Source organism: Ovis aries, chromosome 3, assembly GCF_016772045.2.
Source record: "Ovis aries strain OAR_USU_Benz2616 breed Rambouillet chromosome 3, ARS-UI_Ramb_v3.0, whole genome shotgun sequence".
Classification (NCBI taxonomy): domain Eukaryota; kingdom Metazoa; phylum Chordata; class Mammalia; order Artiodactyla; family Bovidae; genus Ovis; species Ovis aries.
In genome coordinates, this window is record NC_056056.1 from 84,470,492 (window position 1) to 84,494,577 (window position 24,086).

General features: G+C 41.2%; 1 protein-coding gene across 3 annotated transcripts in view; it reads right to left on the reverse strand.

Moving 5' to 3' along the window:
• Positions 1-2,071: 2,071 nt before the first annotated feature.
• The window catches only part of TMEM178A (transmembrane protein 178A), a 294,367-nt gene continuing 272,352 nt past the window's right edge, over positions 2,072-24,086 (reverse strand). For 2 of the 3 annotated variants that reach the window (XM_015094419.4, XM_027966906.3), the window contains 3 exons: positions 17,536-17,649; positions 14,107-14,244; positions 2,072-3,045 (listed from right to left, as the gene is read on the reverse strand). In XM_015094419.4, coding sequence (XP_014949905.2) covers positions 2,804-3,045; positions 14,107-14,244; positions 17,536-17,649 — 494 coding nt within the window. In that variant the 3' untranslated portion in view covers positions 2,072-2,803. Of the gene's footprint in view, positions 3,046-14,106; positions 14,245-17,535; positions 17,650-23,744; positions 24,036-24,086 lie in introns of those variants that run through there. The other variant, XM_027966907.3, reaches the window with a different exon arrangement.

The window sequence follows — 24,086 nt, forward strand, 5'->3', positions numbered from 1 at the left end:
CTCTTCCACTCACACCTCAAGCCCCTGGGAAGCTTCTCAGAAACTTCAAAAGTCACTTACTCAGACGCTGCTCTGGTGGTTGGAATATAAATGCTCAAGAGTCCTGACATCTTCCATGGGGCTCTTTAAAGAAAACTTCAAAGAAACGGCTCTCCGGCTTTGAAATTTTCCCACATAAGTAATAAATGAAAATAATTGCCCCTTTCTATACATCTCTGATCTCATCCAGAGGGATGGGTTTATTAAATAGGCCTGAGAGATTGTCGGGGAATATAGCCACAGGCCTCAGCAAGAGCTTATGAGATCACCCGGATCATCTAACCTCTTCTGAAAGGCTTACGTGACAATATGTGGACACCATCGCTTGGAAATCAAGTTTGATTTTGGGGCAGGGGTAGGTAGATTATCACTGTCCTTTTACAATCACGAAATCAGGTTTTATTATGAAGAGAGAAAAATTCTTTTACAAAAGTAAAATCTGAAACACTGCTGTACTTCTGGTATAACATCTTTTCTCTTTTATAGACCATCTTTCTCACATGTTGTGTGTAGAATACCAGATAATGCCAAAGTTAAAAGGAAAAGCAAAAAAGTTAGCTAGTAAACCCACCCTTCCATCTAGGGCTTCCCAGCTGGCACAGTGGTAAAGAATCCGCCTGCCAGTGCAGAAGACACAGGAGATGCTAGCTCAGTCCCTAGTTTGGGACTATCCCCCGGGGGAGGAAATGGCAACCTACTCCAGCACTCCCGTTGGGAAAACCCTAGGGACAGAGGAGCCTGGCGGACTATATATAGTCCATGGTGTCATAAAGAGTTGGACACAGCTTAGGAATTGAACATACACACTCTTCCATTTAAAAGATAGGAAACACCATGGAAGAGTTTTAATTTTGTTCTAATACCCACACATTAAGAAAAAATGAAGCGAATGCTCTGAGTCTGCCCTTTAGCTTCACAGTAAAATGGAATAAAAGTACCTACCTGGATGATCAGGCCACTCAAAATAGTTCTTCTCTCGCTCTCAGCACATCCTCTGCTTGATCCATCCCTGCTCTACCTACACTCTACTCAAGGGAATATGCTTGCCCCTGCCCCTCAGGCCAGAATGGCTCCACCTGCTAGTTTATTAAAGGGAAACATACACCCTCATAATAGTTGTTAACCTGAGGGGCGGGGGCTGGGAGGGAACGTGTCTCAGCTTCGTTTCCCTGGTAACTAATGAGCCAACCTGACTCAATTCCCTTAGAAATGGTAGCCTCCTTCTCCCCCAGGTAGCAAAGAGCACTGCCATAGCCTGCCTGCCGTCTACTGAGGGGTATTGCTCTAGGCCCTTTTTGCTTCAGATGTGTACGATTTCATGTCCAATAAACTGCTGATGTCTCTCTGTTGCTGTCTCTGGGATCTGTCTTCTGTCTTGAGGCTGGTCATCCACAAGGCTTGGAGGGTGCTGCCTAACCCTACCTGATAGAACTTTTGAGATTTGAATTTTGATATTATACCTGGAAAAAACATAGTCCAGTTACTGGCACATAGTACGTGCTAAATAAATGTTAGCTATTAAGGAGATACCACAGCTCTGACCCAGTATAGTGATTCTCAATCACAGCTGCATGTCATACCTGAGGTGTTTCTTTCCCCAAAATAGTCAAGCTGAGGCCCAGCTGCAGATATTCTATGATAATTGGTCTGAGACAGGGCCCAGTTTAGGTACAAGTGAAGATGATTAAGCAGGTGATTCTGATGTGCAGCCAAGGTTGAAACCCTTTGGCTTAGGAGGTCCAAGGATAAGGCCAGAAACTGTAAATCCTTATCACTGGCTAAACACCAGGCATACCACAAACAGAGAGGAAGAGGGAGAGAAGAAAACTCAAAATACTTCGGTAAGGCTTTAAAAGAAGCTTGAATAATGATATCTTTCGTCAATAGCATGTGTGCGGGTGCCACAAAAGATGAATAAAAATGACCAACCTCATTGAAATGAAACAAGTCTGTTAAAAACAAAGGTCCTCACCTGTCCAAATGGCTAGGGAGACCAACTGCCACAGCTGAAAGACAGAAAAACACACCCAGATTAACAAGGAGGCAGTCATTTAATGCAGAGATCTGGTTACCATGAAGAGACAGGTTGAACAACACATAGGACTTCAAACAATACTGCATAGTATTACAGGGTAACTCTTCCACTGTTGGTCTGTTTCTCTTATGATTTCAATTCCAATACAAAGATGGAGAAGAGACTTCAATTAAAAAATAAATAAGGCAACAGAAGAATCTTCTTGTAACAAAAAACATCAACGAATAATGCACAAATATTTGGAGCTGACACAACAAGAGACCATTAGGACAAGTTCTGAAGGTGCGGCATGAAAATTTAACAAGCATGGTACAACAACAAGAAAATTATTCTCGCTTTGTTATGAATCCTTTTGCAAATAGAAATGACTCTCGGGTAATTGTTATATACAAACTTTCTGAAATAAGTGGCAATCGTACAAATTTTTCCATTGCAGTTTCCTCTCTTTCTAAACCGAGAAATGTTCCATGGCACTGTTCCCTACTCCTCATAGTCAAAGCATAAATAGTCATTAAAGCACTTGAATCCACAGTAGTCTTGTCCTCAGAAAAGTATGGAGGTTTTGCATGATTAGATATCAGTCATCCACAAGGGGCTGGCAGGCAACAGACTGGAATGTAAAAGACGGTATTTGTGCTTGGGATCCTGACTCAAACTCCGCTCCGTCCCCTTCAAGAGTCGTCCTCACTGTGGACGGGGCCACCAAGCAGTGAACTTGAGTGTGGACAGTCATACCGTGGAGTCCCTGCCAGACTTTAGATGTGCAATCTTGGTCCGGCTGATAAATGGGTAAGCAATGCAGAGACCTCCAGCTGCCACAATAAAGCCTAAACTGCACCAGGCACAAAAGATAGACCAGCTGTAGCCGTGTTCCACATCATCAGGCAGGCTATAAATTAGCTTCGGGAGCCGGTTCAAATCATAGGAGATGCTGGCAGCGTAAGTGCAGAGGGAAATGGTGCAAAATATTCCTATAAATAATACAAAGAGAGCAGAGTGATCTGTTACAGTTTTGCCGGCTACAGGCAAATGCCAGACAGGCCTTTGTGAACATCAGATCAACAGATGAGATGATGAGTCCAAATTAATAAAAGATCCACAATTCTTTCACTTGAATTACTTCATTCAACAAACATTGGCAAAACCTTTATGTGCCAGACTGTATGCTAGGTTCTGGAGACACAGGAGTGAAAAAGACAGATAAGGGAAATTCTGGTAACTTGAATTATTCAGAATTATCTAAATTAAATGGTATGTATATATGAATTTTTTTCTTCCTAAAGACTTAGAAATTTTGATTATTTTTAAGGAAAAAATCTATCATCACTCAACCCTAATACAAACAATTTTCATTTCCTTTTTATTATTTTTATTTATTTTTGGCTGCACTGGGTTTTCTTTGCTGTGTGCGCACTTTCTCTAATTGCAGTGAGCAAGGGCTACTCCCTAGCTGTGGTGCTCGGGCTGTAGGTTGCCAGATTGGTAGATGTGGTGCTCTTTAGTGGCTCCAAGGAATGTGGGATCTTCCTGGACCAGGGGTTGAACCTATGTCCCCTGCATTGGCAGGCAGATTCTTAACCACTGGACCATCAGGGAAGTCCCAAGTCTCATTTCCCTTTGTTCTCTACCTGAGTTGATGCATTTTTTAGAGAGCTGCAATCATACCAAGTCTTTCTTTTTCAAGAAACATTATCCTTGAAATTTATCCGGTTGTCTGTGAATAATATCTTAAATTAATTTTTACAAGTTTCTTTTAAGGCACAGAGCTTGGCATGTTCTAGGGCCTCAAAAATCTTTATTTTTAATGAATGGATAAAAAAATTTTAAATAACATAAATTAAATCCAAGAAGCTGGAGTTGATGTAAAATAGCTGACATTATATATAGGAGATCTATAATTCAACCACTCAGAATGCAGGTGATTTGGGTGGCCTAAGGAAAATGAGAGTCCCTTGGACTGCAAGGAGATCCAACCAGTCCATTCTAAAGGAGATCAGTCCTGGGTGTTCATTCGAAGGAATGATGCTAAAGCTGAAACTCCAATACTTTGGCCACCTCATGCGAAGAGTTGACTCATTGGAAAAGACTCTGATGCTGGGAGGGATTGGGGGCAGGAGGAGAAGGGGACGACAGAGGATGAGATGGCTGGATGGCATTGCCGATTCGATGGACATGAGTTAGAGTAAACTCCGGGAGTTGGTGATGGACAGGGAGGCCTGGCGTGCTGCGATTCATGGGGTCACCAAGAGTCGGACGTGACTGAACTGAACTGAAAGAAAATGAACAATTTAACTTGTTCATGTCAATATGCTATATACAATTGTCCTTCCAGAACACTAAAATCAGCATTCTGATAAAAATGCTGCAAAAGCCCAAAAGACAGGATTCTTAGTACTCAAGGATGTAGATGCTTCTATTTCACCACAGTGGACACCCAAGAATGGTCCTTTTTGGTAGGTATGGGATTGCAATAAAGCAGTTGCTGAGCTGAGGTGGGTAATAAATACAAAAATGAAGTCAAGTATCAGAATGTTTCATTCTGTTCTGAGTCCTGCACATCTGTTTTTAGTATTTTGGTTTATCCCTGTGTACAAAGGAGGTTATATCCATTTGCTGGAAAATTGCTTTGGTAACCTTAGGGATCTCTGCAGCATCTCCATAGGATTCAGAGACAGGTTTGGAACTGTAAAGAGAGGGTGAAAAGTAACAGACCCCTACATCCCTTTTTAATAGAGCTTTGGGGATAAGAAACACCAGAAGAAAACAAATTCAGAACAGGCACCAACTGGGAGGAAATAAAGATCACCTTAATGCCTCCTTTTTTCCCCTTAATGACATTTTTAAGTGCTAGAATTTGCCTGCACTTAAATTGCATAAGGACACATTGCCTGAATCCTTTTCCAAATGTGCGTTTAGAAATGTTTTAAATGAAAAGGATACTTGATCTGAGGTGATTTGATATCTCCTACTCTTGGAGTAATTCTATTTTTGGACTCTAAAGCGATTATGTTTTATAAAATCTTGTTTTCTGACTTCTTGCTCCAAATTATTATGGTAAACACATTCTTTTTGAGTTCTCTAAAGAAAGATCATGATGGAAATAAGTCTTTCATAAAGGATTGGTCCAGTTAAAACCAGAATACTATTTTCAAACCATGTAAAGAGCAAATGTTCTTGCATCTACATGAATCTTTTCACTGGCAGCAAAACAAAGACAATGTTTTATATGTAACAAGGCCTGTCTAATGAGTGCTGGTAATAGAACAATAGGCAGAAGAATTTGATCTCTAGAGTATCAGCGGGTAAAATATTAAAAATAGAACAGTAACCTGCTCACAGGAGAACCAACTCTAATCTGCATTTATCTGTCTGCACATAGCTGAGGCTTCAAAGTGAAGCTTTTTACAAGTAACATATTTTTAATGACCTCAGAAAGTATGAGTTCAAACTAAGACTCTTAAGCATCCTTTGATGTCCAAATGCATTGGGCTGGGATGAAGGTAATACGTATTCTGGTCCCCAGCTCTACTACTAATCACTGTGTGACCTTGAAATTACCTAACCTCTCTGAGTTTCATCTAGGAAAAAAAAATGGGGGCTTGGTTCCTGAAGTCCCTCGCTGTGGCAATTTTCAGGGATTCTATTATTCCACAATATAGCATAGAGCCAGGCCATTTCCCAAAATTTCCAAGTGAATCTAGTACTCAATATTATACAGCTAAATAAAAATTGAATGAGTCATGAATTTTTCTTTCTGCACATACTCTTTTTGATTTTATACTAAACTTAGATTTTATTGGCATCTCTCCCCTGCCAACACCCAAAACTGCTTTGAGTGAAATGAACTTTTTTTTTCCCTTGGTTTCTCCTCATTTTATTATATAAACAATGATTGTACTACAATTAGAAAATGCACATAATACAATATTGTGATGGTTTTTGCCATACATTGACATGAATCAGCCACGGGTGTACATGTGTCCCCCACCCCCCATCCTGAACCCCCCTCCCGCCTCCCTCCCCATCCCATCCCTCTGGGTTGTCCCAGTACACCAGTTTTAAGTATCCTTCTTAATGCATCAAAACTTGGGCTGGTCATCTATTGAGTGAAATGAATTTCAGTGTAACAACACCAGCTCATACTGAACAGAAAAAGATTGTAACCTGAGGATTTAATCTCTCTCTGCCCTGAGTGTCATGCCCAGGGCACTTAGTTTGTGCTTACCTCATGGACACTGTGAATGATATCACTAATAAAAGGTTTTTGTTCCACACACACACACACACACACACACACACACACACACTAAGTTGCCAGAGAGCTGAAACTCCCCTAAAAGGTACATTTGTACCCACACCCCACACCCAGGAGCAAAAACTGGCAAATTCATGGCATGCTTTTGGGCTACTCACCTCACCCTTGGATCCATCTTGCCTCGCAAACTTGACTGCTTCTTTGTCTTATTTGTATTTCTCATTTTTATTTATCTTGAAATATGCACATCTCTGTGCCACTGAAGTTCTTTCTGGAATAGGGCGTCACCAAACCTGCTTTACTTCCTTCTGCCTTTACTCTCTCAGCTGGGATGGGGTAGAGGAGACTCCACGAGCCTATAAGTACGCCTGATATCTGCTCCTCCCTCTCCCCACAACTGTCCCCAGAGGCTGCTCTTCTGGGGACATTGTTTTCTCCCTCCAAGATGCTCTTGAAGTGGTTCTGAGTGAGAGACAAGTAAAGATGAGCCAAAGAGCATATCTAGGAATTTCCCCTTTCTGGGCCCTCACAGCTCTAAGGAAGTTTGCACATACATAGCTGCCACAGCTCTTATTCATGGGCTGGGCAGCACTGTTTCTGATTATTACAAAGAAATGTAGGGACAGGAGACAAAGCAGTGTTTCCAATGCTTGCAACCAGCTTTTGGAAAAGAGGCCTACTCCATTCAAGGTATCTTAAGAAGAGGAAAGACAAACCCTAACTTCAAAGATGCTAAAGAAAAGTGTTTAAAGGATGAAAACATCTTTGGTGTAGCTAGACTTGGTCAGTTTTGACCCTGTTGAATTCTATTTCCCTACACATGTCTTATAGCCTTCATGTGTGTTAGTTGCCTGGGTTGCCTTAAGAAAGTAGCAGCAGACTGGAATGGCTAATACAACAGAAGTTTACTTTATCACAGTTCTGGAGGCTAGAAGTCTGAGATCAAGGTCCTAGAAGGGTGAGTTTCTTGCAAGGCCTCTCTCCTTGGCTTAAAGCTGGTGGTCTTCTTGTGCCTCACACATCCTTCCCCAGATAACTATTTGAGTCCAAATTCTTCTTCTTTATAAGGATACCAATCACCTTGGATTAGGGCCCACCCTAATGACCTCATTTAGATTTAATTACCTCTTTAAAGACCCTGCCTCTAAATACAGTCACACTCTGAGGTTCTAGGAGTTAGAACTTCATATGAATGGGAGGGGGGCCACACAATCCAGCCGACAACATTGTGTGCATGTGTTCAATGTATGAAGTACATTTCTATCCCTTTTATAGGCCTAAGCGAAACTTTACTATTTTAAGAGTTATTTACTCAGTTTGATCCCTGGGTTGGGAAGATCCCCTGGAGAAGGGAAAGGCTCCCCATTCCAGTATTCTGGCCCGGAGAATTGCATGGACTGTATAGTCCATGGTGCCTCAAAGAGTCGGACAGGACTGAGTGACTTTCACTTTCTTTCACTTTCACTCAGTTGCTCAAGAGTTATTTATAAGTGGAATTTCCTGGAGGTCCAGTAGTTAGGACTCTGCACTCCCACTGCCAAGGACACAGGTCCCTGGTCAGGGAACTAAATTCCCACAAGCTGTGAGGCATAGCCAAAAAATAAAAGAGAATTATTTGTAAGCCCCTCCTACATTCCAGACCCAGTTCTGATTATCATAGAGGTAGCTGAGTTGAATGAGTTCTTGATGGTCACAGCCATCATTTTCTTGACACTAACATGATTGTGAACCCCAAATGTTCTTTCCATTCACTCCCAAGCACCCATCTCAGGGAAAAGGAGTAGAGACCCCTCCCCACCCCAGACTTCCTGTAAGTTCCACATGGGGCCTAATGGCACAGAGGACATGGGAGTCAGCAAAACCTGCTGAACAAAATTGAGTTCTGCAATGCAGTGAGTTCTACACACCTAAGAACCAATTCATCCCAAATTGCCTTCTGTAAGATTTACCTTGGAAAAGGAAATGGCAACCAACTCCAGTATTCTTGCCTGGAAAAATCCCATGGACAGAGGAGCATAGCGGGTCACAGTCCATGGGGTCACAAAGAGTCGGACAAGACTGAAGCGACTTAGCATGCAAGATTTATCTAGATATCAAGTTATTTCAGATAATGTTGCCTTTTTGTCAGTAGCAACTTAGTTAATGCAAGATATGGCATGAGGGCATGGAAAGATAAGGTACCAACCTTGAATTTCAAAGTTCTAAATCAAATGATCCTTCTTAAAAATCCACGAGGAGAGAGATCACCTCTCTTCCCTCTTCTCTTAGACTTTTCCTTCATTTTCTCCTCTCTCCTGACCAACCAGGAGCTGCCTGGGGCAGCCACCACTGATACTTTTCAGCCCAGCTAGTGGTGCCAAGGAAAAGGAGTTTATAAGTCCCAAGCCTCTACCCTGGCTATTGCTGGTAGCATCCTCAAAAGGGTGAATAATTACTGGTTCTGAAGAGCCCTGTAGGCAGTTACTTTTCTTATAAAATATTAAAAGATTTTCTGCCAAAATTCTTAATTAATTAGAAGATACGGTGATATCACAGAATTATAAGACTGGAAGGGATATTTTCAGATCAGGAAAGAAGTGAATTTACGCTGCATCTCAGACCATCAACCTAATTTCCTTCCCTAAACTCTTCCCAGTGCCTGTGGCCAGCTGGTACAGTGTAATTAGGGTAACTGGGCCCACTCTTCTGACCATCCTCCTTTGATGTGCTTGAAAGGCAGAAGAGAGCGGAAGCTGCTTCAATTCTGGATAGCCTGTTTGATAAATAACGTAGCTGCAACACCCAAAGGCATAAACATTGATTTTTTTTTTTCCCCCACCCCTTCAAAAGATGGCCTGCCCATCATTCTGGTCTCTGCAATTCCACAAAAAAAAAAAAAAAAGCCTCACGCTACTTTTCACACAGATTACTCAGATTACTCAAAGAGCCATTGCTAAGTTGCCTTAACTAAATGACTGGGCAGGACTAACAGAGACAGATGACACTTCTTGAAAAAATCAAATACATGATCCACAGGCTGCAACTACTAAACCCAGAAAGCATCCAATCTTCTTCTGAGAGATTGCAGCAATGTCACTGACCAGCAAATCTTGGTCTGATGTGACACAAGGCTATTGATAGTCCTTATTGATCCTGCCTACTGTGAATATTCATGTGTTTGGCTGCAGAAATGTTAATGTATTTGATTTTAGACCCTGCTTAAGGTGTTAGATAATACAGAATAATATTACCTTTCTAAAAATCTAAAAAAAAAAATTTTTTTTAATCCTGAATTCCAAAGCGCACCTGGCCCCAAGAGTTTCAGATATACCATTTAGAACCTATTGTTTTAGGTAATAATCAATGGATACCCTAGATAAGTCAATAAACCTACAGAGGAGGCCTTAAAAAAAAAAAAATGAATGTATTGAAGTAAAACAATGGATTGCCTAATGTGGGTGTTTTCCATCCCGGAACTTGGCTGGGGTGGCCTGGACTGTTTCTTCTTTCTCTGCTGTCCCAAAAGCCCTGTATTGTTAGCAGTGGTCACTCCTGGCACAGCCTATGAAGGGGAATGGAGGCCCCCAAATATTTGCACTGAATAAATTAACTTTTGAAAATATTTATATGTCTAACAAATGATAACCATCTTTCTATCACAAGGGTGATCTAATGAAAGCATCATTTGAAGCTGATGCACATGCTCACTAGCAGTGCCCGAAGGCAGTGCTGTCTGGTGGAGGGCAGCCCCTCACCCCAGATCATTAGTCTTACTTCCTTAGTCCTCTGGATACGCCTCAGTGACAGGGTGTGTAACCTCAGAGGACATGAAGTCAGAAGCTCTATTTGGGGCCCTGTGCCCCTGGCCCTGCTGGAGGACTGCTTGAGAGCCCCCAGGGAATTAGCATGAGCAGTGACAGTTACAGCCCTGCTGTTCCACACGTGGGTAATCAAGAGCTGTCTGTATGCAATAAGACAGAAGGAGAGATCGTTTCCAAGTTTCCATTTTAACATCTCAGCTGTCACATCACTGATGATCTTCATTGAAGGTTTGACTAATAAATCCAGGTAGAGTGAAGATGCCAGCGCCTTAGAGGAGGCTAAGATTAGCATCAAAAATCGGTGGGAGTGACGCTGACTAGGACTGCCGAAGACATTTCTGCTTAATTAAAATCAATTCTTTTAACCCTTATTTGCTCTCATCTCCTGCTGCTCCTTGGAAAGGTCCTATAGCTAATTTATCTCATGTAGTGGACTAACACGGCTATCTCAGTGTTTACAAAGAAATGGAAAGGTATTATTTGTAGTAGCAAAAATGAAACAAACCTCCCTAAATCCCACAGTACAGGACTACAGCACAGCAAATCCCCTCCATAGAAGAAAATGCAGCTATTAAAATTGATTAAAAACAGAACATAGAACAATATAGGGACATGGGGAATGGATTTGGTGTGATGTTCAATGGAAGCCTAGAAAACAAAACACTTCCCAAATGATGAAGGTTGCAAACATTTTTCTTCTTTTTTTTCTTTAAACTTTTTCTTCTGAAATAACTGTAGACTCAAATGCAGCTGAAAGGAGTAACATGGTAAGGATGGAGGATGAGTGGGAGGGAGGTTCAAGAAAGAGGAGATATATGTACACTTACAACTGATTCATGTTGTACAGCAGAAACCAATACATCATTGTAATTATAACCCAATTAAAAAATAACATGTGTGCAGCCAAGATCCTACATACCCATCACTCAATTTCCCCAAACAGTAACGTCTTATGTGTCTCTAGGATAACAGCACAGCCAGGAAACAGACAATGACACAATCCATCCCCCTTATTCAGATTTCACCAGTTTTATACACACTCAATTGTGTGTGTGCACACTTAGTGCCATGAATGTCACGATGTGTGCAGACTATGTGACCACTTTCATGGTCCAGATACAGGGCATTTCCATCATGAGAACGCCCTGAATTATCTGCCCTTTTAAAGCCACAGCCACTTCTCTCCCCTTTGTTTTCTTTTGTTTTCATGAGACAAAGATGTGGGCAAGACTTGGTTTAGGATAAGGAAAATATTTTAACAATCTAATTTTTCAGATGGTGACATCTATAAGTGGATTTTCCCTTTAGTCCAAAAAAAAAAAATGTCATTTGGGCAAACAAAATCAAAAACAAAAAAAGCCAAACAGTGTTATGTGGCTGTCTGTCTATCCTCCGGGACTGGTCATCAAACTTCAAGTTGACAAGTTTGGGATTTTGGGGAGGGGTGTTGCAGTGGGGTTTTGCTAGTGTGGCTATTGTTCTGCTTGCTCTTTTTTGTTTAACAATTGCACAGGGACTTTGAATGATAAATCCTGCTGAGCCCTGAGTCAGTCTGGCCCAAAGTTACACACTCAGTTGAGGGTTGAGTGGAGGCAGGTGGGGCTAGCTCAAGAAACTGGAGCCTATTATACAGAGTGAAGTAGGCCAGAAAGAAAAACACCAATACAGTATACTAACACATATATATGGAATTTACAAAGATGGTAATGATAACCCTGTATGCAAGACAGCAAAAGAGACACAGATGTATAGAACGGACTTTTGGGCTCTGTGGGAGAGGGAGAGGGTGGGATGATTTAGGAGAATGGCATTGAAACATGTATACTATCATGTAAGAAACAAATCGGCAGTCTAGGTTTGATGCAGGATACAGGATGCTTGGGGCTGGTGCAAGGGGAAGATCCAGAGAGATGATATGGGGTAGGAGGTGGGAGAGGGGTTCAGGATTGGGAATTCAGGTATACCCATAGCGGATTCATGTCAATGTATGGCAAAACCAATACAGTACTGTAAAGCAAAATAAAGTAAAAATAAAAATAATTTAAAAAAAGAAACTCTGTTCCTAACTCTGCTCCGAGCAGACCCAAGACTGAACTCCCGCCTCCTCTCATTTAAAACTAAACAAGCCCCTCTGCCTCCCAAGAAATGCTCACTGAGGCTGGCTTTTATGGCCCTATGATTTATTTTTATGCCAACAATTGTTTCATATCTAAAAGCATCCTAAATTATTCATGCATTACCCACATTAAAAGTGTCCTTTAAAAACTAGTACTACTGAGGCTTTTGTCTGACCCTCAGCTCCTTTCATTTTCCTAAGGATACAACATGTGGCCTTTTCAGGGCTGGGGGTAGTGAATCTGTACTTTGATGTCTATGAGGACGAGAATTAGAAAAATGAGGGATCAGCTAATAAAGGAAGGGAAGAAAAGGGAGAAGATTTTTAGCCTCCGAGGGCTACAGTCCTTCAGTCTCTGTGTAATCCCCCAAATTTGGAAAAGCTGATGTTCTGCTAAGAATTTTTCAGGACCCAGGTGACTTCTAAATGCTCTGTTCATAGTGATCATCCAGGTTCCAGATCACTGCCAGTTACAGCCCCATATCACCAGGTAGAAAACGCACCCACAGAACTTAGAAGGAAGGGCCTCTGTGGCAGAACTGGGTTAGGCGGGCTGACTAGTTGACCCTCTACCTGTCAGTCATGAAGACAGAGATGACAGCGCCAACCACCGAGGGGTGCTGCTGCCTCCAGGTAACACCGGCTTGTGGCCGTGACAGTGAGAAGTGTCAGAAAACCCAGTCATGCTCACTTGAGTAACAGGACTCCAGAGAAGCAAAAATAAGCTTATTCAAAGTGCCTGCACATCTAGAGTAATAGCGCCCTGATGCGAAGCGTACTCGGGTGAGACTGCTAACTTGGCACTCACTAATCACTATCACACTCATGTCCTGAGAAGAAGCAGGAGGAAAGATTTTTTTCCCCAAAGCCGTATTCAGTCAATTTCGGCCTTCAATTCAGCTCTTTTGACTCCTTCTTAGACAAAAATGTCCTTCACCTGCTAATCGGTAAGACCAGCTGTGTCTCCACACACTCCCCACCCAACCTCCTGCTTTAAAATGAAGTCACTGCTCGGTTTAAAACCTTCTGGTGACTTCCATCACCCTCAGATTAAAATCCAAGCCACTGCCTGCTTCTCTGCCTCACAGGATGCTGTCCCTCCCCTCCTTGCTCTCCGGCCACACTGGTCTCTCTGTAGCTCAAAACACAAGCATCACCCCAGCGCTCCTTGGGGCTTGGCATTGTGCCTTGCTCTGCCTGCAGCACACACCCCATTTAGAAGAGGGTCCCCTGGCCAACTCGTTTCTCTCTCACAGCTTTATGGCTGTCATAAACGATCATCCGTGTCTCCCCACAACAGAAATGGAGAAGGATTTTATCTGCCTTAATCTCTGTGTGTCTTTAGTATGTAAAGCAGTACCTGGCCCACAGTAAGTCCTCAAAAAATATCTGTAGAATAAAATGAATGAATCTGTTTTTGTGCGTAAAAATGACACCAGTGTCTCCATCACTAAGGATGGACTGAGCTGACCTTCTGCCCAAAGGCAGACTGTGCTGAGCTATCATTCTCTGCTGGAGGGTTCCTAAGAACCAATGGTCCACTTTTGCTAAGAGTCCACATCAGAGCTAGGGGGGCAATATGAAAGAATGGGGCAGAAAAATCAGATCTGCCTCATACGGAGATTAAACCCAAGACATCTCCATCTAATCTTGTAATGCACCACAATAGGGAAATCAGGACTGTGTTTTTAACATTGCTATTTTCTTTAAATTCTGTATTGCCCACCAAAGCCAAAGAATCTTTTGGTTGCTTTTCTCACAAGTGAAAATAAAATTAACAGAGAGATAACAAAGTGAAGCTACATGCTGCAGAACAGCCTTCACTTTTTTCTGGGAAAGGTGTCAGAGGTGCTCCACGTACCTGTCATGAGGAAAAGGAGTCCAGCCACGTGCTGGGTCAGGCTTTCCTCCCAGAAGAAGCTGACTGTGGCCACAATGCAGCCACAAAGCAGGACAGCCACAGCCATGCCCAGGAAGCCAGCAGTGATTCTTCTTAAATCTAATCTCAAATACAAACATTCAAAACAATAAGAAGGAGAGTTATTAAAAATTAGAGAATCAAGAGCTCTGTATACACTGTGAAAATTAATAAGTTGCATGGATAGGCATAGCATCTACAGGGCCAACGTGATTTAGGAAATAAACTTCACAGGTAAATACCTGTAAGAGGACAGATGGGGTATAATGAATTGAGGTATCAGCATCTGCCTTCTCTAAATTCTCTAAATTCACGGAAAAGTCCATACCAAGTAGAACACAGACCAGAGGACACCAGGGCAAACAAGGGCTATAGATAATGAGTTACTTAACAAACTAAGAGTTTGTTTGCAAACAAACAAGGTTGTACTGAACAAACTGAAGAAGGTTTGCAAAAGAACTTTATTATCCTTCAAAGAGCCACAGAAACCTAGGTCACCGCCAACTGCAGTGACTGTAATTAATTTGACTTCGGGGAAAAAGTCTAAAAGGTGAGCTACAGTGAAACATGGTTTTACCTGTGCACCAAGGATGCCAGTTATTTTATTTTTTAAGTTCTATTTCCTCCTGCCTCTTTTCAAAAAGAATTTGAGAAAGTGAAAGCAGTTGTACCTAAAATGGGACCCAAGATGTACATATAAGACATCTGCTCATAAAGGCCCTCTCCCCTTAAACACAGGTCCTGCAACCCATGCATCCAAGTAGTCAGGTTAAGGAAGGGCTGTTTTCATGGCCAAGCCCACTGTATATGCAACTGTCAAGTTTGGCCTATCACAAAACCACCAATGGTTGTGATCTCTGGGCCAGGAACCCATCCCCTCCCCCACCTTCTGGGCCATAACCAAGAGACGGACTGACTTCATGTACTTTGGTGCACTGGGCTTCCCTGGTGGCTCAGATGGTAAAGAATCTACCTGCAATACAGGATAGCCAGGTTCAAACCCTGGGTCAGGAAGATGCTCTGGGGAAGGGAACAGTAACTCATTCCACTATTCTTGCCTAGAGAATTCCATGGACGGTGGAGCTTGATGGGCTATAGTCCACATGGTTGCAAAGAGTCCGACATGGCTGCGCAATGAACACTTTGAATACTCTGATTGCCCACCCTCCTGTTATTTTCTTTTTCTATTTTCCTCTCTCTCTTTTTAAATTTGAATGACAATACTTTTTAAAATTGTGGCTAAATTTCTCTGATCCCTCTTAAAGCAATAGATCCCAAACATAATGCTGACCCTGAGACCAGTCAACAGTCCTGGGCAAGGTGGATCATATGCACCTATGCACATACAGAGCCCAGACAATAGGCATGCCCTGCTGCATGAATGTGGGCTGCTCTGCAAAGGTGCCCAGGCAGACACCACCTCAGTGTGTCCCTGCGGCTCCCGGGCAACTCAGGGTGGTGTATACAGGGTGAATTACTGTAGCTTCCAGTCTTGGCCTTCTCACACATGGTTCATCCCTTTCTTTCAAAAGAATTTCTTATTTCCAGCTCAGAGCATCTATACTGAATCAGGGCATTGCAGCCTAGAAGGGAAGGTGTATTCATCAAAGAGCTAGGGGTCACAGACACAGTTCATTTCAAGGGGCTGTTTAATATTACAGTGTAGGTCATTTTGAGACATTCGATGCCATCATAGATCAGCCACCATAATCTCACAACCTCCTAAATTCCCTGTGATTCAAGTTTTATTTTCTATGGCCATTAAAACGTATACACACAAGGTTCAGATATAATCCACACGTGATTCACATTAGTACCAGACATGTTAAGCTTATCTGGTAAACATGGTACAGATCACCAAGGGTGACTGTCTTGGAAAGAGTCACACCTGAGACTGCCGAAAGCATCTTTCCATGAGAACCTCAAAGAGGATTAGGAGGACAATGCTCAACATGGTCTTGCTGGGCGAGTAAAGAGATAAGGTTTTTTTCAGGACCCTGTAATGATTTTTTCTCACTTAAAACCAATGACCATGTGCCTTTCTGGATAGATAATTAAGGCAAAGAACCCCAAACATGCTCAAAAGTAATTATAAGAACACTTAGATAAGGCTCTGACTAAGGTCTGTTGAGAAATGGCCATTAAGATCAGCCAGCCAAAAATAATTTTCAGGAATTTTCAGGTTTATTAATAAACAACATTTAAGCCAAGGACTTTCCAAGTTCTAAATGTGCCAATCACAATATTTATAATATTATACCACTGCTGTGGGCAGTATCTTAAGAGCTTCCATTTATGTATTTGAGATTCAAAATAGAGCCCTTTGCTCTGCAGAGAGATTTTACTTTGCAAAATTAAACTCTGCCTTTGTAGTGACTTTGGTCACCAAACATGATCACTGAGGTCCTTGCAATGATTGCATTGGAAATGACAATGTCAACCTCTGACTGGGGTAAATACTAAAAAGAATTAGATCTAGTATTTTTTTGCTTTCCTGTATTAGCTGTCCCTAGGCAATGTGAATCAATAGTTTGCAGGTAAATATCAGTTTTATTTGGTGTCACGCTGCACGATCCTCTCTAGACTTTCACATTTTCCTGACAGTAACAAAAGAGTTCCTGTTATCGAGATGTGGAGGTAACAGACACCTTCTGAGAAAATTATAACATACACTCAATAAAGATATTTGAGCAGAAACACCAAGGTCTGAGACAGAAACAGTAACTAAAATGAATATTGGATAAACAAAACAAAAATAAGAGCACCTAAGGTATAATCTGGCCACCTCATGAGAAGAGTTGACTCATTGGAAAGACTCTGATGCTGGGGAGGGATTGGGGGCAGAAGGAGAAGGGGACGACAGAGGATGAGATGGCTGGATGGCATCACTGACTCGATGGACGTGAGTCTGAGTGAACTCCGGGAGTTGGTGATGGACAGGGAGGCCTGGCGTGCTGCGATTCATGGGGTCGCAAAGAGTCGGACACGACTGAGTGACTGAACTGAACTGAACTGAAGGTATAATCTCCTGGGCTCATTGAGACAATTGCCAGATCAGGGCCTTGTACCCCACGACTTGGCAAAGGAAACGCCCAGGATGTGGCTTGTATACAGATGCCACCAGGACAGACAAGCTCGCTGCAGTGTCTCCCAGAGCCCCACGCCTGACTCTCACACGTCCGATCTGCAAACAAGCTGTGACCTTGGCATGGTGAGATGACCCTCTAAGTCTCTGCCCAAGTCAGATGGGGCCCAGAGGCCCACGCAGGATCAGCACAGCATCTTTCAGTACAGATCTGAAACGGCTGGTGGGAATGCTTTTTGTTCGGAAAGACACCGCTTCCCCTCTGACCCCTTCCCGGAAATACTCACGAAGCAGGTGCCATTCATCTTGCTGGATTGTCTTGGTCAAATTGAAAGGGATGTTTCGCAAGCGGATTGGCTGAGAAAAGTGGTACTTGATGGCTGTACATCGCTGTGCAATACCTTGAAGGAAATAAGAAATGTAAGCTACTAGTTTGTGCATTTGTAATAGAATTCTGGAAACTGAAGGCAGGATACTGCATCCTAAACTGGCTTGAAGGGACAAGGAAGAAGAATCTATTGATTACTCTCATTAATAGAGACAAGTCAAAGCAGTAAAAACCCAAAACATGAAATAGTTTTTGAAATCATGTTTCTATACCTTTGAATGTATTAAATTTGATAAGAATCTAAACTCCCTTAATTGTTTTTTCAACATTGAATTTGTGTTAATTAAACACAAAACTCCTCAAGGAGAAATGGCCTAGAAGTATACAGAGGATTGGGAGAAATCATCTTGGAATGTTAACACAGATAAATTTCATGCATCCAAATATGATCCAACCTCAAACTCTCAAATGGGCTGCATCAAAAAGTACATCAGGAAGTGTGTTATTTGTAAACCAGAAGACATTTTTCCATAAAGAGCCTTCCACATGATGGTTTAAGTGGTAATTAGGTCTCCAGACAACCCGCAAGAGCCTAACTAGCCCTAGAGCAGCTGAAGTAACTCCTTAATACAAATTTTATTGATCTGAATTTGAGGTCCTAAGAGAAAGGGTAACATTAAAAGGAGAAAGAAATGTGTTTCCTCCCTTTTCTGGTTGTTTGCATAATATTTTGAAAGGGGCAAATACCCACTACTTTATCTAGCAACTTCTTCTATAGTCCCTTCCAATCCATGCTTTTATTGCATAGATTAACACAGGCCTATTTTTCCCCTAAAATTTGCTGGATCCAACAAAAGTATCTATCTTCCTTTCAAAGTAAAATAAAACAAAATGTTGTTCTTTCCTTGTAAATCACCGTGATCAGTTGTTTGGATAAATGCAAACTGATTAATTTTTAAAGAGCTGTGAGTAAATGTTAATCCTTTAACTCAGGCAGCTGTTAAAAAATATTCTCATAGATGCACATAAATCTCTAATTGGTAGACTTTGAGTAAATGTAATAATAACGTGAAATTTTTTTAAAGATCAGACATTGAAAAGGGAGATTAATATTTGAGCATAGTTAATATCATGAGTCAGTTAGCCCCTGATATGAAGGCACCTACAGGATCATCTAAGTTTCTCAGTCATTAGTGTACATAAGAATCACCTGGGGAGATAGTTTAACATGCAGACCCTGGACCTCACCAAAGATATTCTGAATCAAAAGATTTAGGACGGAGCCACAAACCTGACTTTTAACAAACATCCCGAGTAATCCTGATACAGGCAGCTGAAAAATACTACCCAAGACTATCTCTGCTTTTTGGAAGCTTATTTTTCTTTTCCTTATGAAACCACAGATTCTCCAAAAAGCTCAAAAGTGAGACTGAAGTTGCTCAGTCGTGACCGACTCTTTGCAACCCCTTGGACTAGTAGCCTAACAGGCTCCTCCCTCCATGGGATTCTCCAGGCAAGAGTACTGGAGTGGGGTGCCATTTCCTTCTCCAAGGAAATAAAAAGCTCAAAGCTCCCTTTTATTTTCCTCTTTGGTTGTGAGGTCTATAAGCCATATAAGTTCAGTGTTTATATATGTTATGTAAGCAGGAACTGAAGGGCTAAAGCAGAGTTGAACGACATGCCCCAACACACACACACTGCCCATCAGCAAAGACTGGGAACTTATTGATTCTAGGCGGTTAAGGACATTTCCGTATAGTCATTAGCTTCCCACTAAGCTAGTCAAGCAGAGACTTTAGGGCCTACATATGACAAAGGATACAGACTTCACAGAATTAGTTCAGTAGAGTCACTAAAAATAAAAAATAATTTAAAAAAAATTGACACAAAAAACAATAACAAACTCAGAGCAGGAGGAAGAATCTAATTTCCAGAATTGCTATATAATTTTAAATGCCCAGTTTCAATTAAAAAGTACAAAGCAAACACAGAAAAGGAACATATCACACGCACATAGGAAAAAAAAGGTCAGTCAATAGAAACTATCGCTGAAGAGGCCCAGACACTGGATTTACCTAACCAAGACTTCACAGTTCAAGGCTTTGTTCCTCGGGTTTTGTTTTCTGTTTTTAACACACTGCCAAACAGGTGAGATCTTAGCTCCCCAACCATGGATTGAACCCCTGACCCCTGCAGTGGAAAAGCAGAGTCTTAACCACTGGACCACCAGGGAAGTCCCTAACCAAGACTTTAAATCAAATGTTCTAAATATGTTAAAAGAATTAAAGGAAACCATGTCCAAGGAACTAAAGGCAAGCGTGAGAATGATGTCTCACCAAATAGAGAATATCAGTAAAGCAATGAAATGTATGAAAAGAAAAATAAATAGAAATTCAAAAGTTGAAAAGTATAATAACTGAAATTTAAAAATTTATTAGAGGGGCTCAACAAAGTTTTGAGCAGGCAGGAAAAATTATCAGTCAACTTAAAGATAGATCAATTGAATTATCCAGTCTGAGGAATATAATGGGAGTTCCAGAAAGGAGGAGAGGAAAAAGGGACAAAAAGAATATTTGAAGAGATAATTGTCAAAATTTTTCCAAATTTGATGAAAAAAATGAATCTATACACCTAAGAAGTTTGATGAAGTTAAAAAAGGATAAACTCATATTCAGATACACCATCATCAAACTGTTGAAAGCCAAAGATGGAGACTCTTGAAAACTACAAGAAAAAAAGCAATGTATCGTATGTAAGGACTCCTCAAAAGATTAGAAACTGATTTCTCATCAGAAACCATGGAGGTCAGAGGGAGTGGAATGACATATTCAACACACTGAAAGAAAGATTGTCAACCGAGAATTTTAAATGCAGCAAAGTTATCCTTCAGGAATGAACAGAAAATGAAGACATTTCCAGTTAAACAAAAACAGAGAATGTGTCACTAGCAGACCTGCTCTATAAGAAATAGTAAAGGAAGTCCTTCAGGCTGAATGAAATAACGGTAACTGAATCCACATGGAAAAACAAGCAAACAACAAAAACATCTGTAATGTTACAAAACAGGGAAACATAAATGGAATTACCTTAAATATAAATAGACCAAACATTCCAACAAAAGCAGAGATTGCATTATAGGTAAAATAACATGATTCAACTATGTGATGCCCACTGCTGCTGCTGCTACTGCTGCTGCTGATGATGCTGCTGCTAAGTCGCTTCAGTCGTGTCCAACTCTGTGCGACCCCATAGACGGCAGCCCACCAGGCTCCCCCGTCCCTGGGATTCTCCAGGCAAGAACACTGGAGTGGGTTGCCATTGCCTTCTCCAATGCATGAAAGGGAAAAGTGAAAGTGAAGTCACTCAGTCGTGTCCGACTCTTAGCTACCCCATGGACTGCAGCCTTCCAGGCTCCTCCATCCATGGGATTTTTCCAGGCAAGAGTACTGGAGTGGGGTGCCATTGCCTTCTCCAGTAATACTGACTAGAAACACACTTTAGATTCAAAGACACAAGTAGATTGGAAGCAAAAGATGGAAAAAATACACCATGAAAATAGTCACTGAAAGAGAGATGGAATAGCTATCAGTTCAGTTCAGTCGCTCAGTCGTGTCCGACTCTTTGCGACCCCATGAATCGCAGCACGCCAGGCCTCCCTGTTCATCACCAACTCCCGGAGTTCACTCAGACTCTATACTAATATCAAAAAAATTAGACTTTAAGACAAAAACTGTTACTAGAGACAAAGAAAGACATTTTATAATGATAAAAGGGTCAACTCACTAAGAAGATATAACAACTTTAAACACATTTTATCTGCTTACCAACAAAGCCCCAAAATACTCAAAAAAACTGACATAATTAAAGAAAGAAATAGACAATTCAACAATAATAGTTGGAGACTTTAGCACCCCACTTTCAATAATGGTAGAACAGTGGAGAGTCAAGAAATAAACAGAAGGTTTGAACAACACTATAAACCAACTACAGGCATCTACAGAACACCCCACCAAGCAGCAGAATACATGTAATTTTCAAGTGTACACTCCCCAGCATACACCATATTTTATGCGATAAAATAAATCTCAATGCATTTAAAAGTCATACAAAGTATGTTCTCTGACTGCAATATAGTGAAATTGGAAATCAATAACTGAAGGAAATTTTGGAAATTCAGAAATTTGTGGAAATTAAGTAACACTTCTAAACAATGAATGAGTCAAAAAGAAATAACAAGGAAAGTTTAAAAACACTTTGAGATTAATGAAAACAAAATCACAATATGTGGGAATCTATGAGATGCAGTTTGGAGAAGGCAATGGCAACCCACCCCAGTGTTCTTGCCTGGAGAACCCCAGGGACGGTGGAGCCTGGTGGGCTGCAGTCCATGGGGTTGCTAAGAGTCGGACACGACTGAGCGACTTCACTTTCACTTTTCACTTTCATGCACTGGAGAAGGCAATGGCAACCCACTCCAGGGTTCTTGCCTGGAGAACCCCAGGGGCGGCAGAGCCTGGTGGGCTGCCATCTATGGGGTCGCACAGAGTCGGACACGACTGAAGCAACTTAGCAGCAGCAGCAGCATGAGATGCAGCTAAAGCAGTGCTTAGACGGAATTTACACCTGTAAATGCCTACATTAAAAGAGAAAGCCTCAACTCAGCAGCCTGACTTTCTATCTGAAGAACTAAAAAGAGAAGAACAGACTAAACTCAAAGCAGGAAAGATTACATAATTAGGGTAGAATTAAATTTAGTAGAGACTAGAAAAATGAAGAAAGTTTTTTAAAAAAATTGATTCTTTGAAAAGATTAATAAAATTGACAAATCCTTATCTAGACCATTCAAGGCAAAAGGAGAGAAGACTTGAGTTACTACATTCAGGAATGAACCAGAAGACATCACTTTACAAAAACAAAAAATGGTAACAAGAGAATACTGTGAAAAAATTACATGTCAACAAATTAGATACTACAGATTATATGAGAACTTCCTAGAGAGACACAAATGACCAAAACTCACTCAAGAAGAAACAGAATATGTAAACAGATCAATATCAACTAAAGAGCCTGAGTTAGTTATCAACTTAGTCAAAAAAAAAAAAAAAATTCCCACAAAGGAAAGTCCAGAACCAAAGAGCTTCACTGGTGAACTTTACCAAATGTTTAAAGAAGAATTAACCATGTTTCATAAACTCTTAAAAAAAAAAAAAAAAAAAGAGGAGGGAACAATTCCCAAATCATTAGGTGAGGCCAGTTTTGCCCTGATACAAAAAACAAAGGCATCACAAGAAAAGAATATTACAAAACATTTCTTATGACTATGTAGTCAAAAGTCCTCAATAAAGTACTGCTGCTGCTGCTGCTAAGTCGCTTCAGTCATGTCCGACTCTGTGCGACCCCACAGATAGCAGCCCACCAGGCTCCGCTGTCTCTGGGATTCTCCAGGCAAGAACACTGGAATGGGTTGCCATTTCCTTCTCCAACAATAAAGTACTAGCAAACTGAATTCACCAACATATAAAAAGGATAGAACATCATGACCAAATGCAATTTATGCCAGGATGGTAAGGTTGGTTCAACATAAGAAGATGAATTGAGATATTATGCCTTATCGATAGAATGAAGTGCAGAAACCACCTCATAGATGAAAAAAAAAAAAAAGCATATGTCAAAAATCATTTGATACCAATTCTCATAAGACCTAGATATAAAATAGGTATTATTAATTCCATTAGATAGGAAGAAAAATCTGATGCTCACAAAGTAACTAGACCAAAGCAATAATACAAAGTACAAAGCAATAACCAAATTTTAACATATACGATGTCACCCAAACTTTGCATAATGCTCACTCAGAAAAGTTAGGAATCCTTACTCTTTTAGAAATGTTTCTTAATTCTGTGGGTAGTGAGACCTGTAGTCAGTTTGTTTTCATGGAAAGGCATTTTATTTTAAACACAGGAGTGTATACACGTTAATCCCAAACTCCCAATCTATCCTTTCCTCTCACCCTTCCCCGCTGGTAATCATAAATTCAAGAACTGTAGTTATTAAATGAACTGTCAGTTTGAAGTGAAAAACAAATTTTTCAGTTTAGTACAAGCATATGCTCTTTTGGAAACAAACCTGATACCGAAATTGAGGCTTCTGTCTGTACATTTTCCATACCTTTCAACACACATTTTTTCAGAGACTGGATTGGCTCATGGTTGACTCAGTGGCTTCAGCCTTCCTGCATCTCACAGAAGCTGCTTAAGGCTAGATATGGGGTTGGACTGGGCAGAAATTCTCTCAGACTCAGAGGGCTGGCCTTCTACCAACTCCTGTGCTAAGAAAATGTTTGGTCCCTTGCTAAACATCATTACTAATACTCTCAGAGCCCATTTCCTCCACCATCCCTGCTGGAAATGGGTGTGATCCCAGGGGGCAGAGGCAGTAGCAGAAAGGAGGCGGGCAGCCAGCCCAGTGTTCTGCTCCGCACACGTGCCAGGGATGAGGTAAGCACCGCAC